Genomic DNA, 15093 nt, shown 5'->3' with positions numbered 1-15093 from the left:
GTGTGGGTGTCCGTCCATGCACATAAGTGTATGGGTGCTGCAAAAGCCAAATGACAGCCTAGACTCTCCTCCTTCCTTGTTCCTTTGACTTCTGAGCCAGGCAGCGTAGTGCACTTCCTTAATTAATCAGCACTTGGGAGGCAGAGGCAGGCAGATCTCTTTGAGTTCAAGGACGGCCTGATCTACAGAGTGAGTTCCAGGACAGCCAGGGCTATACAGAAAAACCCTGTCTCAAAAACTCAAAAAAGAAAAAAGAAAGGGCCTCTTTCCAAACCTTGAAAGAACTACTGGTAGTCTGCTAGGTTATCAGACATAAAGCACCAACAGTTCTCCTCATGTCTCTGTTTGTGGGATTACAGACATGCTTGATCACGCCCAACTTTTATGTGGTGCTGCAGGCCAAACTTGAGTCCTCACTCTGCGGCCGTCCCTCCTAGTGTTCTACCGGACATCGTAGATTTTTCCTGAGACTAAGCTAGCTTACTATAACTCCCAATGCTGATGTTGTCACTTTGGACTGGGGCCCAGAATACTGTGATTTACTAGGGCCGGGGTATATACCATAGATTTAGAGATGAGATTAGCCTTGCAGAATCATAGTGAACTGAGAATAAGAATGGAAGTATTTTCTAGTCAAGAAAACTAATAGATCTCCCCCCACCTGCTTCCACAAGGACAGCCTTGAATCCTGTAGGACTTCAGAAAGCTTGGCCCTACAGAAGTGTTAAGTGACCACACTAGCCAGGTCAGAGTCCTAACACCTCTCTGTTCCACTCTGTTAAGCTTTCACATTTGTCTTGCTGTGTTCTACTTCTGATGTAGTTAGTAAATCTGTATATTTTCTAGCCCTTTATAGTTACAGAAGCTCATTTCAAAGGTGCAGTGGCTAGGTAGGAAATCTGTTAAGATACCAGCCAGCAGGCGAGAGTTCACAAGTGTCAAATAATTAGTCATCATTTTCTAAGCATCTACCCCATATTGCCTACTGGGTGCCTTACATAAACAATCTGTAATCTTCACTGTAGTTCTATGTGGGTCATTTAGCAAGGGGTAGGAGTCGGTGCGTGTGTGCATGGGACTGTAGTAAGTACCAAGTAAATACGTTAGCCATTTCTGCCTATGGGACCTCATAGACTAGTGAGGAAGGGGACAGAACTATAGAGATAATGAGTCATGTGAGGGGAAGAACCAGAGGGTTAATTTCAATTGGAGGCAAAATCAGATGACAGGAACCAAGCTTCACTTCTGTGTTAGTCAGGGTTCCACTGTTGCGAAGAGACACCATGGCCATGGCAACTTTTATAAAGGAGAACATTTAATTGGGGCTGGCTTACAGGTTCAGAGGTTCAGTCCATTGTCATCATGGTGGGAAGCATGGCAGCATGCAGCCAGACTTGGTGCTGGAGAAGGAGCAGAGAGTTCTACATCTTGATCTGAATGCAGCAGAAGGAGATTGTGTTGCACACTGGGTGGAGCTTGAGCATAGGAGACCTCAAAGCCCACTTCCACACTTCCTCCAACAAGGTCACACCTCCAAAGAGTGCCACTCCCCATAGACCAGACGTGCAAAGCATCACAACAGCTTTACAAGTGAATGCTGGACCTGGAATCCAAGCTCACATTTCTACCATCCAAGCACACTGTGTTCCCACACTGCCTCCCCAAGAATTGAAGAGGAATACAGCGGGTCCTAGGAAGCAGTTGGTCATAGAATGGAGAATCAGAAGAGAGAGATCAGCCAGTCGTGCTAAAGCCTGTAGTCTCAGCATTGTAGAGCAGGGGTAGGATTACTTCATGTTCAGGGGATCCTGTCTTGTTTCAGAATCCCAGGACTACTACACTGCATATGTAGTGTGTGTAGCCAGTGTAAATAAGGAAGCCCTGTTGTTGGAGGAGAAAGAGGTTGAGACTTTGATCTTTTAGGTAGAAACTGCCCAATCAATGTCATTGATCATTAGTCAAACAAATTCATCAGATGCTCTGAACAAAGTCAAGATATAAAAGGTTAACAGATCCTGGTAAACTAGACCCTAGGGAGGAGCTGCACATTAGTGCCATCCCCTTCATTAGGGACCTTGACTTTATCAAGTCTAGGACCAGAGTTTTCATGCAGGCCAGCACAGGCCTTATGATTGCCCAGTAGGTGTTGGTTTTTATTCAATCATCAAACATGATATTGATGAACAACATGACCATTAAGCCTAGACTGTTGGCATATAGGACTGACAGGGGTCACAGGACAAAGGTTCTACTACTGCCTCAGAATGAATCTAGTGCTTAGAGGAAAGACAAACAAGGTTGTGAAGAAATAGCTTTAGTCTTTGGCTTATCCCACTAGTCTTCATGAAGACAGTGTGAGCAAGGAAGAGGGGGAAAGAAGGAGGGCAGTCTGCTAGAGCCCAGATCGCACACTGCTAGTTCACTGAAGAGGCAGAAGAGGAGGTGATGAGAAGAGGAGGACTATGGAGAGGCACAGTGGGGAATGGAGTCTGACCATCCAAATAAGAGAGGCAGGTGGATCTACATTTGAGGCCAATCTGGTCTACAGAGCGAATTCCAGAAAAACTCTGACTCAAAATACCAAAAACAGCAGAGTTTGATTAAAACCAAAGTATATTCAGGGCAGAAGCCCTGGTGGTGGCAGAGAAATTCCTCTCCTTAGGCCCTTCCCCAGCAAGTGGGAAGAGCATTGGCCACACAGCCTCAAGGTAGCCCCTCACTAGCACACCTGTGAAATGTTACATCAAAGCAAACTTTGGAAAGCTATCAAAGAATTTGGACAGAAAACATGCAGAAGTGGAGAAAGAACACAGCAGTTAAGAACACTCGCTGATGCTTGGTCAGGAGGCAGAGGCAGGTGGATTTCTGAGGTCAAGGCCAGCCGGGTCTGCAGAGTAAGTTCCAGGACAGCCAGAGCTACACAGAGAAACCCTATGTCGTCTCCACAAAAAAACAAAAAACAAAACAAAAAAACAACTTGCTGACTGCTCTTCCAGAGGAACTGTGGTCATTTCTCAGCACTACATGGAGGCTGATGTGGAGGCCTTCTCTAACTTCAGTCCTAGAGGATCCAATGCTCTCTTCTGGCCTCCTGGGACACAAGGGGGTTCAAGGTACACAGATATATAGACAAGCCATATAAATAGAAACCTTTTAAATGTAGTATATAAACTGGTAGAGGGTAAAGAGAACTACAAAAAGTTTTATGAGCAGTTTTGAAAAACCTGTAAATTTATGGAGACCTTAAGGCATGAAGCAGGCAGAGGCTGAGGAGAGGCAGATCTGGAGAAGCTGGCTACTTAGTGTTTGGAGCTGGGCCCCTATCCTGTGACTTCAGTGGGAAGGTCCCTAGAGCAGTCTAGAAAGTCCTAGAGGATGCTCAGGCTGCCTGTTGCTGGGTGTGATTCCGCTTCGGACAGTACCAGCACTGTATGGCAAGTGTCCTTTGGAGTGACTCCACATCACATGGAAGCAGCAGACAGGCTTTGCCAGAAGACGCACTGACACACATGCTCGGTGCCCTTCACTCCTTCTGAGGTCATTTTTCTGAGTGGGAGTTGGGCATTGCTAAACATCTGGATGGCATGTGGATGGAGATGAAGCTGCGGCTTCTTTCTTTTTTCTTTTCTTTTCTGAGACAAGGTTTCTCTGTGTAGCCCTGGCTGTCCTGGAACTCACTTTGTAGACCAGGCTGGCCTCGAACTCAGAAATCCGCCTGCCTCTGCCTCCTGAGTGCTGGGATTAAAGGCGTGCGCCACCACACCTGGTTGCAGCTTCTTCCTTTTAAGTGAGACTGGTGACTCTGGCATCAACATGAAGCCAATGATGCTTTCTCGAGTGTCATTTCATCCTGTAACCATTAAATAGTCGTCAGGTAAGAGCTTGTTACGCTAAGCTCTGTGGGAAGCACTCTCCTCGGGGCTTGCTTTATAGAGTACTAGGGAACAAAGTGCTGACCGTCCCAAGGACAGCCCCGGCTGGCTGGTAGCAGCACTGAGGCTACTGAATAGACAGTGTGCAGTCAGAGTCAGCTGTAACAGGCAATGAGGTGGGGAGGAGACTGGCCAAGTCCTGCTCTCGTGGCTCCTTCCTGTGTGCCATAGCACTAGTTAAAATGATTCTAGAACCCCAAAGTAGAACTGGGTAGGCTAAAGTCTGAAGAGAAGCTGGCTGGGGTCCAGAAGCTCACAGCTTGAGCTGCGGCCAGCGAGTGCTCACCTGGGACCTGTTTGTTCTCATAGAGATTACGCTGAGTCTGTGGGGAGGAAGGTACGAGACCTGGGCATGGTTGTGGACCTGATCTTCCTCAACACAGAGGTATCCCTCTCACAAGCGCTGGAGGACGTCAGCAGGGGAGGCTCTCCCTTTGCCATCGTCATCACCCAGCAGCACCAGATTCACCGTTCCTGCACAGTCAACATCATGTTTGGAACACCACAAGGTACAGATCCCCAGAGGTGGGCACTAGCATAGACTCCATGTCCTGCCCACAAGAAGTGGGTTTTGAGAAATGACTGACGTTTCAGTCCACTGTGGTGGCCCCTTCCTTTGCTGTGGAAAAGACTTTCATCTTTCCCTTGGTGTTGTCTGATACTATTCTAGACCTGCTGGCCAGCTGTCAGCAGCCAGCCATGGTGGAGAGGTGGGCTGATTAGTAGTGGTCACAGCCTCCACGTGTTAGTTCTTCCACTGCGACCCATCTGAAGCCACCAGCGGGACATCGCTGAAGGGACTCTTGGAAAGACCTATGTCCACCTGGCTCTCAGTGAGGTCTGGCTTAGGCATCTGCTACCTGAAATGTGCTCCCAGGGGTGAGACTCACAGACAAGCTGCTGTCTGCCAGTGTGCTAGAATAGTTAAACTGACAGGAGAGGCTCTGGTCTGCTAGAGGAAGGGTCTTGTAGTGCTTTGAGCCGAAGCACTGAGACTCATTGGTGCCCTGCCTGTGGCTCTTAAGCCTGACTTCCCTTTTCCACCTGCCAATGATCTCTGTTGACCTGGCGCTCACACCCATAGTCACAGGTGTGGGAAGTCGTTGTCTCTGAGGAGTCGTCCTTAGCTTGTGTATAGATGTTTGTGTAAGGTTCCAAGTGTCCTTAGTACCCGTAAGACGGCTGCCCCATTAAGAAGAGGTGGTTATTTAGGGTTACAATTTAATCTTAGTCCATGACTTTTGAACTGATGAATTAAACAGCTGTAGTGGCTCTGCCCTGAGCACAGCAGGGAGCGGGGCTTCACACAAGACTCTCTGGCCTCCTGCTGCGGTATGGAGGCTGCCTGGCTGCTCCCCAAGTGGCCTATTTGACACCGTGGGAGGCTGTTCTGTTCCTTTGGTTTTTACCACAGGTCTGTGATCCACTGAAGAAATAGCTCTGTAGGAAGGTGTGTCCCACACTGAAGAGTGAGAGCTGCTCTGTCCCTCAGCCCACCCCACTCTAGGTTCAAGACTTGTTAGCACTGCAGTGCTTCTCTGCCTTGAGGCTGAGAAAGGCTTGGCAAAGCACAGCAGTGGACACTTGGCTCCGTCATGGGAGACAATGACTGGTGTCATTCCCTCCTGTAGAGCATCGCAACATGCCCCAGGCAGATGCCATGGTGCTGGTGGCCAGAAATTACGAGCGCTACAAGAATGACTGTCGAGAAAAGGAACGTGAGGAGATTGCCCGACAGGCGGCCAAGATGGCTAATGACGCCATCCTCCAGGAAAGAGACCGTGGAGGCCCTGAAGAGGGAGGTCGTGGAGGGCACCCTCCAGCTATCCAGAGCCTCATCAACCTCCTGGCAGACAACAGATACCTCACTGCGGAGGAGACGGACAAGATCATCAACTACCTGCGCGAGCGGAAGGAGCGGCTCCTGAGGAGCAGCGCCGACTCTCTGCCTGGTGAGCTACGTGGCAGGGCCGAGGTGAAGTTCTCACTCTGCATTTCTCTCATCCCGTGCTCTGTTGGGAGGGTGGCATGCCCAGGCTTCTCTGGGGTGGGCAAGGGAAGTGAGCCATCCTTTGGCTTCCACAATCCATGCACGCTGGTGATGCTGTAATGATTTCTATTCACTGCTGAGCTCTGCTCCCTAGAGTTGGGCTGCTGGGGTTTAATCTATCTATCTAGTATTGTTGGCGTCCGAGAGCCATGATGGATGCCCCTTGTTTATTTGTTTTGCGTTTTGTTTTAAGCAATTTTGTTGGGCATTGGGCTGCTCTCTGTGAAGCAGTCCATACCCTGCAGTGGCCCCTTTGGAATTTGATGTTACTGTCTGTACTGTGTGATTTTTGTACTGTGTGATTGTTGTACTGTGTGATTGTTGTGGTGTGTGATTGTGTTCTTGTGGCTGCTAGGCCTCCTGCCCTTAGGGGGCACTCTCAACCAGATGCCTCCCTCTTCTGTCTTCCAGGCCCGATTTCCCGCCAGCCACTAGGGGCGGCCTCGGGTTCCTCGCTGAAGTCACAACCAAGTTCTCAACCGCTTCAGAGCGGCCAAGTGCTCCCTTCTGCTACACCCACTCCAGCCGCACCCCCCACCTCCCAACAAGAGCTTCAGGCCAAAATCCTCAGCCTCTTCAATAGTGGCGCGGTTGCGGCCAACAGCAGCTCTGCATCCCCCTCAGTGGCTACCGGAAGCTCCCAGAACCAGAATTTTTCCACAGCAGCAAACAGCCAGCCTCAGCAAAGACCGCAGGCCTCAGGAAATCAGCCTCCAAACATTGTGGGACAGGCAGGGTCTGCTCGGAACATGGGCCCTAGGCCTGGGGCTCCTTCCCAAGGGCTCTTTGGTCAGCCTTCCAGTCGCCTGGCACCGGCCAGCACCATGACTAGCCAGAGGCCTGTATCTTCCACAGGTATTAACTTTGACAATCCAAGTGTACAAAAGGCTCTGGACACCCTGATTCAGAGTGGCGCTGCCCTTTCCCACCTGGTTAGCCAAACTGCAGCACAGGTGGGGCGGCCCCAGGCCCCCATGGGATCTTACCAGAGGCATTACTGAGGCTATACTGAGCCACTGTTCCTAGCCCCGCCCCTTTCCCTGGCCCCTCCCACTTCGTCCTAAGTAGAGTTGTTTGGAAGTGTTCGAAACATTTTCCAGGTCAACATCAAATATCCTAAGTTTCTCTCACCACTCCTTCCTGCAGCTGTTGCTTATCACTTAACAGAATCAGAACTTAGACTGCATTCGGGGCTGGATCTTTTGTTTGGGTCGAAGATAAGTGTTCTGGGATCTGGGCTCAGCTTCTGTCTGGGATCGCTCTGGCAGCTGCCTGGCAGATTTGGAGGAACAGGAAGAAGCCAAGTGCAGCTGCCCCAGTGGGAACACCATTTCTAGAGGCAGTGGTCGCAGCCTTAGTCTTCACCTCCACAGCAGCCAGAGCTGTGGCCTGCCTGGCTCCCAGTGAAGCCAGGTGGTCTTGGCAGACAGTGTCATCATTGTTCCATCAGAGAATGGAACTCCAAGGACTCGAGTGATTTCTCTGGACTGTCAAAGTGCCGTGTGGCAGCCAGAGGAGAGAGGACTCCTGTGACTGCATCAGAGTGGTCCCTTGAAGTCGGTTTGGTTTCGTATTTTTTTATTTTCCTGGAGGGTCTCCAGACAAGTGAGCAGCTCTTTTGGCTTTGACATGAACTGTGACTCTAGGGCCCACTGCTATCCACAGCGTTAGCTGCACCTTTCTCTCCAGCTGCACCTCACAGTCAGCAATCAGCACTGGAGGCAGCTCCAGGCCGTGATTTCTTTTGAGCCCCAAGCTTTTGTTTTCATCCAGACTCTTGTTCTGTTTTCTGAGAGAGGGACCGTTTGATGGCAGACTGTAGTAGTTGGATACATTCTGATACAGAAGAGCATTTGTGTAACTTTTGAGACAGGGTGATATTTAGAGAAAGAAGGGTTCTGGCTGCTGCCCTGAGTGGGGCCAGAGGAAGAAGCACCTTTGCCTTTGGCAGAGGCTGCTCAGTGGATGAAGTGAGGATCGGGTCAGGGGAGGATCAGGCCTGGCTGGGCGGCAAGAGTGGTAACTCCAGTTGAGTCCCTGCCAGAGGCTGAGCAAACCAGTTTCAAAAGCTAAGTCCCCAAATGGCAGCAGTTTATGTTCTGATCTGTTTGTGTTATACGGTGGGGTCCCCCTCCCCTCTTTGGAACTCTTGTGTTGTTGATAAAATGAAATAATTACTTTTTAATTAAAATGAAAAGGTCAGACCTGTGCTAATCTTTCTTGGGCGTGTCTGCAGCAGCGCCTCTGCTGAGCACTTTCCCCAAGATCAGAATCTCTGTGCCCAGCCTAAACTTGCTGTGCTGCCCGACAGCAATGCCTGCAGCAGACGGTCAACACTCTGGGCCTGCTGCTAGAGACAGGGTATTGCGGGTGTGTCCAAGACATGTTACAGGGAAGGAAGCCACTGTGAGGAGCCTTTCTGGGCCGTGGCTGTCATTCCTCTTTGCCTTCATGCCTGTTGCTACCCATTGTGCAGGAGTTTGGCATAATCTATAGTCAGAACATGGAGGCCTTGAAGAGCCTTTAATACACTTGGCATGAATGTCCTGAACCTCCTCTAAAGAAGAGACTCGATGCCTCCCAGAGGGTACCAAGTGACTTGACACCTAGGAAGCACCTCCTACCTCAGGCACAGGACCCCACAGCTGATGTGCTCACTTCTGTAAGAAGAGGAGAGTTTCCCACCTACTATCTAACCGGCCAAATTCCAGCTCCACGAAACCCTGTGTGAAAAAGCCAAAACTTCATATGCTGACAGTGAAGTTGGCTTCCTCCTGAAGTATCTAAACCGTACCCTTCAGGCTATCAAGGGTGTAATAAAATTATTTTTATTGCATTGTGTGCAGACAGGTATCTAAAAAAATTAACACAGTAAAAGCCTTAAAGCATTAAGTGGGAGCATTCAACAGTAAAGGAGAGAACTGACCCTCTCCTTTGCGTATTGGCACAAAGAACACAAGATCAATACCGAGTCAGGATGCGAAATACCGAAACACTAAAATTAAAGGCAGGCCTAATAATAATAGTAATAACGATAAATACTCTTGATTTGGCTTGCAACCTCTCCTATTTACAAGGGTTTTGGACTGCATTGCACTGCCCTGCACATAGGTCTGCTGAGACAGAAGCGACACTCTCCTCACTACCAGGCTACTGAAATATTGCACTCAGAGTAGAAGTCACCTGGATGGACATGGGACATCTAGCTACAGTGATTATAAAGGTGACCTCAACGACACAAGGTTCCTAACAAATATTGCACATGGAGCACAGAAAACTGGGGGTTTGTTGTGGGCTGTTTGTTTTCAACGGAAACTTTGCTCTTGCCAACCAGAGTCTGGGCCCAGGTCGTGCAACTTTGGTTCCCTAATTGGTATTGATGCTGCCTCCTCCCCAGCTACCCAGCCCCTCTCTTGCCCCCAAAGGCAAAACCTCGGCAAGGGAGGGCAGTCCTGAAGGATGGCGGGCCCTGGGTCCTATGCTTCCAACTTGATGGCTACTGCCTGGAAGCATACCCAATCCCCATCAAGTCTTGAGAGGGGGCTTGAGCCAAGTAACAGGGCAGTGGCCCTCCAGCCCTGCCACTGGCCACACCTGAGCCATTTAGATGGCACCAGCTGCAGCTCTCTCTTCCTTGGGCTCAAGGAAAAAGGTGGTGAGGTCAGCTAGTGGTCCTGGCCCTGGAGTGAGCATGATGTCTAACTAGGTGCACAGGCCAGGGCCCTGGGGCTGGAGGCACCAGTAACCAGTCCCAGAGGGCGCTTAAAGGAGCATGCAGTGCCTGTCCTCTTAGTAACGTGCCCTGGGGGAAGGGAACCAGCCAACCGCCTCTCTAAGGGGCTGAGGGCACCCCACACACACACAGGTGGGGCTGGTGGAGCGGAAGCGCCAAGGATGAGTTGGGAAAGCCAAAGGCCTTGAGTCCTACTGGGGGGCGGGGGCAGAGAAGCGCTAGGAACAACTGGGCCCGTAAGACTCCATCCCTACTCCAGGACCTGGTATCTGGAGAGACGGTGGCTAAGGACCTGCTGCTAGGCAGCAAAACTCAGCCCCAGAACAACCAGGCAGCTGGGTCCCCAGGTAGGACTTGCAGAATGGGGACCAAGAGAGGGACTATCAGAGGCTGCGCGAGGCCTCCTGGTGAGTCGGCCCCAAGGCTGACATTGGCCCCTCGCCTGTCCCAGGAAGGAAACTGGGGAGGGTGTGCCCTCCAGCTCCATGAATTCAGTCTTTGGCGAGGAGCGACGGGACAGGGGGATCAGGCGGCAAGCCAAGAGAGGAGAGACGCCTGCTCCTCCACGAAGGCACCGGGCAGGACTTCCTCGGTGGGCGCGGGCCTCAGTTTCTCCTCCTGGAGGGGCGACCCCTCCTCTCTTGGCCGCCTGTAAGCTCGCATCCACCGAAGCCGGCCGAGCCGGCCGTCTCACCTTTATCCGCCAAGAACTGGAGGGAAGAGAAGGAAGGCCAGGCCCAGGCCTTGGACAAGAAAGGGAAAGGAGAGCGCTGGCCTTAAAGCACTTGGCTCTCAGCTCGGGAGCTCAGGGAAACCTGGCTCCCCGAGCTTCCCTTCCTGGGTGCCCGCAGCGGGGAGAGCGCGGCCGTGGCGAGGAGTCCGTTGCGTTTCTAGTTACAGAAATATGGGGACATTAAAAATACACTCGATGTCTCCTGTACACTATGTATAGCGCAACCGAGCGGCACCCGGGCTCGGCGACCCGGGTCCCGGGGGAGCTCGGCGGGGCGTGGGGAGGGACGGGCTCGGGGCTGCCCAGCGCGGGACCACGGTTCCGCTCCTCTCCACGCCTCTTCGCCACCTTTATTGCAACGTCTGCTCTGGCGGGGCGAGGCCGGGCTCAGAAAAGGGGCCCATGAGCCACCCTGCGGGTCAGCCCCGACGGACAAGGCCTCCGGGCTGCAGGCAGCGGGAGGGAAAGGGGCCAGGGCACGGGCAACGGGGTCTTATGTAAACGGTGACAGCGGCGGGGAGGCGCGGCGAGGGCTCCGGGGGGCCGCGGGCCGGGCGCGCTCGGGCCGGAGTGGCAGGTCCTGGCCTTCAGGAGTAGATGGTGATGACCTCTCGGCCGCCACCGCGGACCAGCATCACCCGGTCCAGTTGCTCAGTGAGGACCTCCAGGAATTCCATGTCTAAGAGCTGGTTAAAGAGACAGCCTGCGCCTTCTCTCAGCCCGCGTCCCTGTCCTAGGGTTTCCATCCCAAGCTAGAGGACCCACGTACGGTGCCGTCCACCTCCCCCTTTTCTTTAACTTAAATCCAGGATACAGTTTTCATCACCATTGCGGTTGCGGGGAGGTCCGGGCATGTTGAGCAAAACCAGCTTGGCATCCCGAGATTTATTCACGATGACCTCGTTCAGCCGCACCGCTGTGTGCATGCGCCGCACGTTGGACTGGTTCCTGCAGAAGAAAGAGGAAATGCGGACGTTAGCCCAGGCCAGGAAGAGTTAGGTCGGATCGCCCTCCCAGCGGCTGCTTGGGCCTGGTGCTTGCCAGCCTGGGACCTCCCCCAACCCCAGAACTCTCCAAACTGGGCAATGGCCAGGGATACCCCCTTGAGGGTTCCGTGGAGGAGGAACCTAGGAGAGACGATGGCGCTGGTGGCACACTTACAAGTTTTCCCACTCCCTTCAGGAAACACAAAGAGAAGCAAAGAGAGAAAGAAAAAGACAGGGGTCAGGAAAAGAAGCACCCCGCTGAGCCAGCCACCATCTTGTCCAGGATAAGCACTGCCCCCCACACCCCCACACCCCGCCCACCTTCACCTCTTCAACGCCTGCACTTGGGAGTGGGTCCTGACCTGGAACCATCGTGCCCTGTAAGTCTCGAACTGGGGAAACCAAGGCACATCCTGCCCTTGGTCATCAAACTGCCAGATCACGACCTTCCTGCCCAGTTATTCTGCCATATTAAACACCTTTAGGCCCACCCCCCCTCCCAGATGCAGCCCCAGGCCCGTACGGCTTCATGCTGAAGAAGTCCTTGATGCCTTCGGAGGAGACGGGACTGGGGCCTTTATTCTTCTCTGCCACTGACTTATCCTTGGTCCAGGTAAGATGCACCTTCTCTGGGTCTGTCTCCCCCTCCCCCTCGGGCTCCTCCCCTGGAGATGGCGAGCTGCTAGGGCAGCTGGGAGCACTCTGGTCATGGATCAGCTGCACCTGAGGTAGGGATGACGGGTCAGCAGGTGACATTTTTGGTGGCCAAAGTTTCTGCTGCCACTAGTCAGAGTCAAGCCACTCCAGCCACTCACCTCCTCCTCTGGCTTCTCCTCATTGTCACATGCCGTCTCTTCGGGAACGTTGAGGCGGAGCCGCGTGTTGGCTGGATTCTTCCTCCGAATGGAGCCCCGAGACTCGTCTGTGATGCTCTGGATCTGGGGAGTAACACGGGTTGGTGCCAGCTCTGCTGGGGGTCACCACCCACGCCCTGCCAAGAGCCATTACTACAGCGGGTGCTTTTCCAGGTTACACACATACCTGAGTGGCACGCATTGTAAAAATAGTGGAGTGCCTCCAGACCAAACACCTACTGCATGGCTGCCCTGGCCTCTGGTCTCCAGAGCTCAGGCCTACCTGCTGTGGGCAACCAGCGGTCTAACACCTGGCACGGCAAGCCTGAGCCTAGCACCATGGTCCCACGCCACTCTGGCTGGTCCCAGCACTCTGCTATCACTCTTATCACTTCTGCTATCACCCTGAGTGACACCCCTGTCCTCCAAGGGCCCATCACTGGTTTCCCTGAACACCTCTCCGCCACACTCTGAAAGACAGATTTTCCCCACCTGAGACCTGAGAGAACCCGTGGTTCTTTACCTTCGCCTATGGGACCTGCTCCTCATCCCCCAGGGGCTCTGCTGTCCACAGCTCTGGCTGTCATCCCTCACTTCCCCCAGGGACTCCGCTCCCTGGGGTGGCTCTTTTTATCCGTACTCCAGGGGGCCAGTGATTGAAACTGAAGAGACCTTACCCCGTGGTGCTCAGCAGTACCTCTCCTGAGAGCCCTTCACTCAGCCCCTAGGAGGCTCGCCCCTGACTCCTCCCCAACATCCATGTCTTTAAATACCCATCTGTTACCCACTCGGCGAGTCTGTTACATGAACCCTTGTCTCCCACACTGGCAGCACACACCCCCTGAGAACTTGTCATCCATACATATTTAGCATCCACTATTCTCCCTCGGGCCTAGAAGTCTCCTACAGAGGCGAAAGTCTGTCTCCATGCCAAAGTCCCTGTGAGGGGGCTGGAAAAGAGGCACCAGCTCCATGTAGCCCCACAACAGGGGAGCCGAGCATTCGGAGGTGATGGCGGCTAAAGTGAATACAGCATTCTTGATGGCCAGGCATGGGAGGCAGCCCAGAACCTCCCACACCTGTGCAGGCCCACAGTCTGAAGTAGCTTGTGGCTCTGAGCGCCCCACCAGGGGACCCTTACCTCCCGTTCCCGCTCATTCTTGGTGAGGTGCATTTGTTTGAGGATCTGAGAGCGTTGCTCCATTACTAATGTCTTCTCGTAGGTGTATGCTGAGATGTCGCTCTCATGCTATGCACAGGGAAGAAAGCAGCAGCAGCTGAGAACTAAGGAAGGCCAAGGTGGGGGAGGCAGGAGCCCTCCCTCCCACCAGCCTGCAGCTTCCTGTCACATGTCCTTGCACCAAGGCTGTAGGAGGCCAGGGACCAAACCATGGCCCCGGAGAACAGGCAGCTCGTTCCCTGTGCACCCAACACGGACGCAAGTGTGTAAATTGTAAAGTGATGAATGTATTGATTAATTAATTAATCTGAGCGAATGAAGAAAGAGAACAAGAGAACAAGAGATGAATGAACACATACCGGGATGAATGGGGTGATAAGTGAACGGACACAAGGGTAGGTTAATGAACACAGCGTGAGGCATAGACACGCTGAGGAGGTGGAGAGACGGGAGTGGGACCATGTACCCACGGGGAGCAGAGCATGCAACAGCATGCCTGGGTTTGAATCCTGCCTCTGCCACTCACTGTGTTGTGCAGTCAGTCACAAAACCTTTCTGGATCTCAATGTCCTACTCGGGGATGAAAACATCAACGCGTGTATCTCACTGGAGGCCATGAGAGTTCCGACTTGCTAAGTGCACAGCAGTCTGTCACAGAGTGAGCACTCTTCAACATGGCGGCTACTCTTGCGGCAGACGGTTGGCTGGCTGAACCCCTTGGGTGAGTATGTATGAGGCTAGGATGCGTTCACCGGGAAGGCGACCTGTGTCATCCACTGACAGCTATCTGAGTGGCCCTGATGGGTGTCGTGGCCAAAAGGAAAGAGTCCCAGCTGGGACCTCAAGAACTCCTAAGGCTTCTAGGGACCTACCATTTCCACTACCTCCACCTCTGCAGTAATGCGTAAATGGTAGAGAAACGTCGTCAGGTCCTTCTTCATCTGAATACTGTTATCATCCATCTGGGCCACGGTGAAGATCCGCATTTTGCATTTCCTCCAGACCTGCCAGGATCAACGGCAAATCCCGAAAGGAAGGTCCCGTAAGGGAGAGTAGAGGGCTCGGAGGCTGCGCATGCCCAGAGCCCGCGGGCTTCCCCACGGATGGCTCTGCATGGCGGCGCACACCCACCTTGTGGTGGCGCAGCAGGAAGGGCAGCAGCATGAGCATGCCCCCGTCGTGCACGATCCACCACACGTCGATGCTGCCCTCCGAGAAGCGCTCAGGGTTCCCGGGAAACATGGAGACATTCTTGGTGACCAACAAGGCGAGATGGCCGGCTGTAGTTTCCCGGACCAGTTCTTGGAAAGACCAAAATAGAACCAGAGGGCAACCGTGACCAGGTCTCCCAATACCCGGGAAAAGCCACAAGGTCTCCTGGCATCCAGCGCCCACCACACTGTCTGACCTTGACCTTGAACTCCGGTTATCAGAGGTACCAGCACAACCTAGCCTCGTCATCTACTGGCTGTTTAACTGTTAAAAAGCATTTCAGTCTCTCTCTCCTGGGCTCAGTTTTCCCACCTGTTAAATGGCAATAATGTCCCCTGTTCTCTCTCTCTCTCTCTCTCTCTCTCTCTCTCTCTCTCTCTCTCTCTGTGTGTGTGTGTGTGTGTGTGTGTGTG

General features: G+C 52.8%; 2 protein-coding genes across 3 annotated transcripts in view; one reads left to right on the top strand and one right to left on the bottom strand.

The window, feature by feature from the left end:
• The window catches only part of Ncoa5 (nuclear receptor coactivator 5), a 34479-nt gene extending 26306 nt beyond the window's left edge, over positions 1 to 8173 (top strand). Inside the window, exons 5-8 of the mRNA XM_029535757.1 lie at positions 2339 to 2354; positions 4182 to 4441; positions 5564 to 5884; positions 6394 to 8173. Of these exons, the coding sequence (XP_029391617.1) occupies positions 2339 to 2354; positions 4182 to 4441; positions 5564 to 5884; positions 6394 to 6983 (1187 nt within the window). The 3' untranslated portion in view covers positions 6984 to 8173. The remainder of the gene's footprint in view (positions 1 to 2338; positions 2355 to 4181; positions 4442 to 5563; positions 5885 to 6393) is intronic.
• Positions 8174 to 8785: 612 nt separating this feature from the next.
• The window catches only part of Slc12a5 (solute carrier family 12 member 5), a 38254-nt gene continuing 31946 nt past the window's right edge, over positions 8786 to 15093 (bottom strand). Inside the window, exons 19-26 of one of the 2 annotated variants that reach the window (XM_021192174.1) lie at positions 14600 to 14769; positions 14341 to 14472; positions 13430 to 13537; positions 12250 to 12372; positions 11958 to 12157; positions 11610 to 11624; positions 11263 to 11396; positions 8786 to 11127 (exon numbers count right to left, since the gene is read on the bottom strand). In XM_021192174.1, coding sequence (XP_021047833.1) covers positions 11036 to 11127; positions 11263 to 11396; positions 11610 to 11624; positions 11958 to 12157; positions 12250 to 12372; positions 13430 to 13537; positions 14341 to 14472; positions 14600 to 14769 — 974 coding nt within the window. In that variant the 3' untranslated portion in view covers positions 8786 to 11035. The remainder of the gene's footprint in view (positions 11128 to 11262; positions 11397 to 11609; positions 11625 to 11957; positions 12158 to 12249; positions 12373 to 13429; positions 13538 to 14340; positions 14473 to 14599; positions 14770 to 15093) is intronic. The other variant, XM_021192172.2, reaches the window with a different exon arrangement.

This window comes from Mus pahari, chromosome 3 (assembly GCF_900095145.1).
Source record: "Mus pahari chromosome 3, PAHARI_EIJ_v1.1, whole genome shotgun sequence".
Taxonomy (NCBI): Eukaryota; Metazoa; Chordata; class Mammalia; order Rodentia; family Muridae; genus Mus; species Mus pahari.
This window is presented reverse-complemented; position numbering and strand designations above follow the sequence as displayed.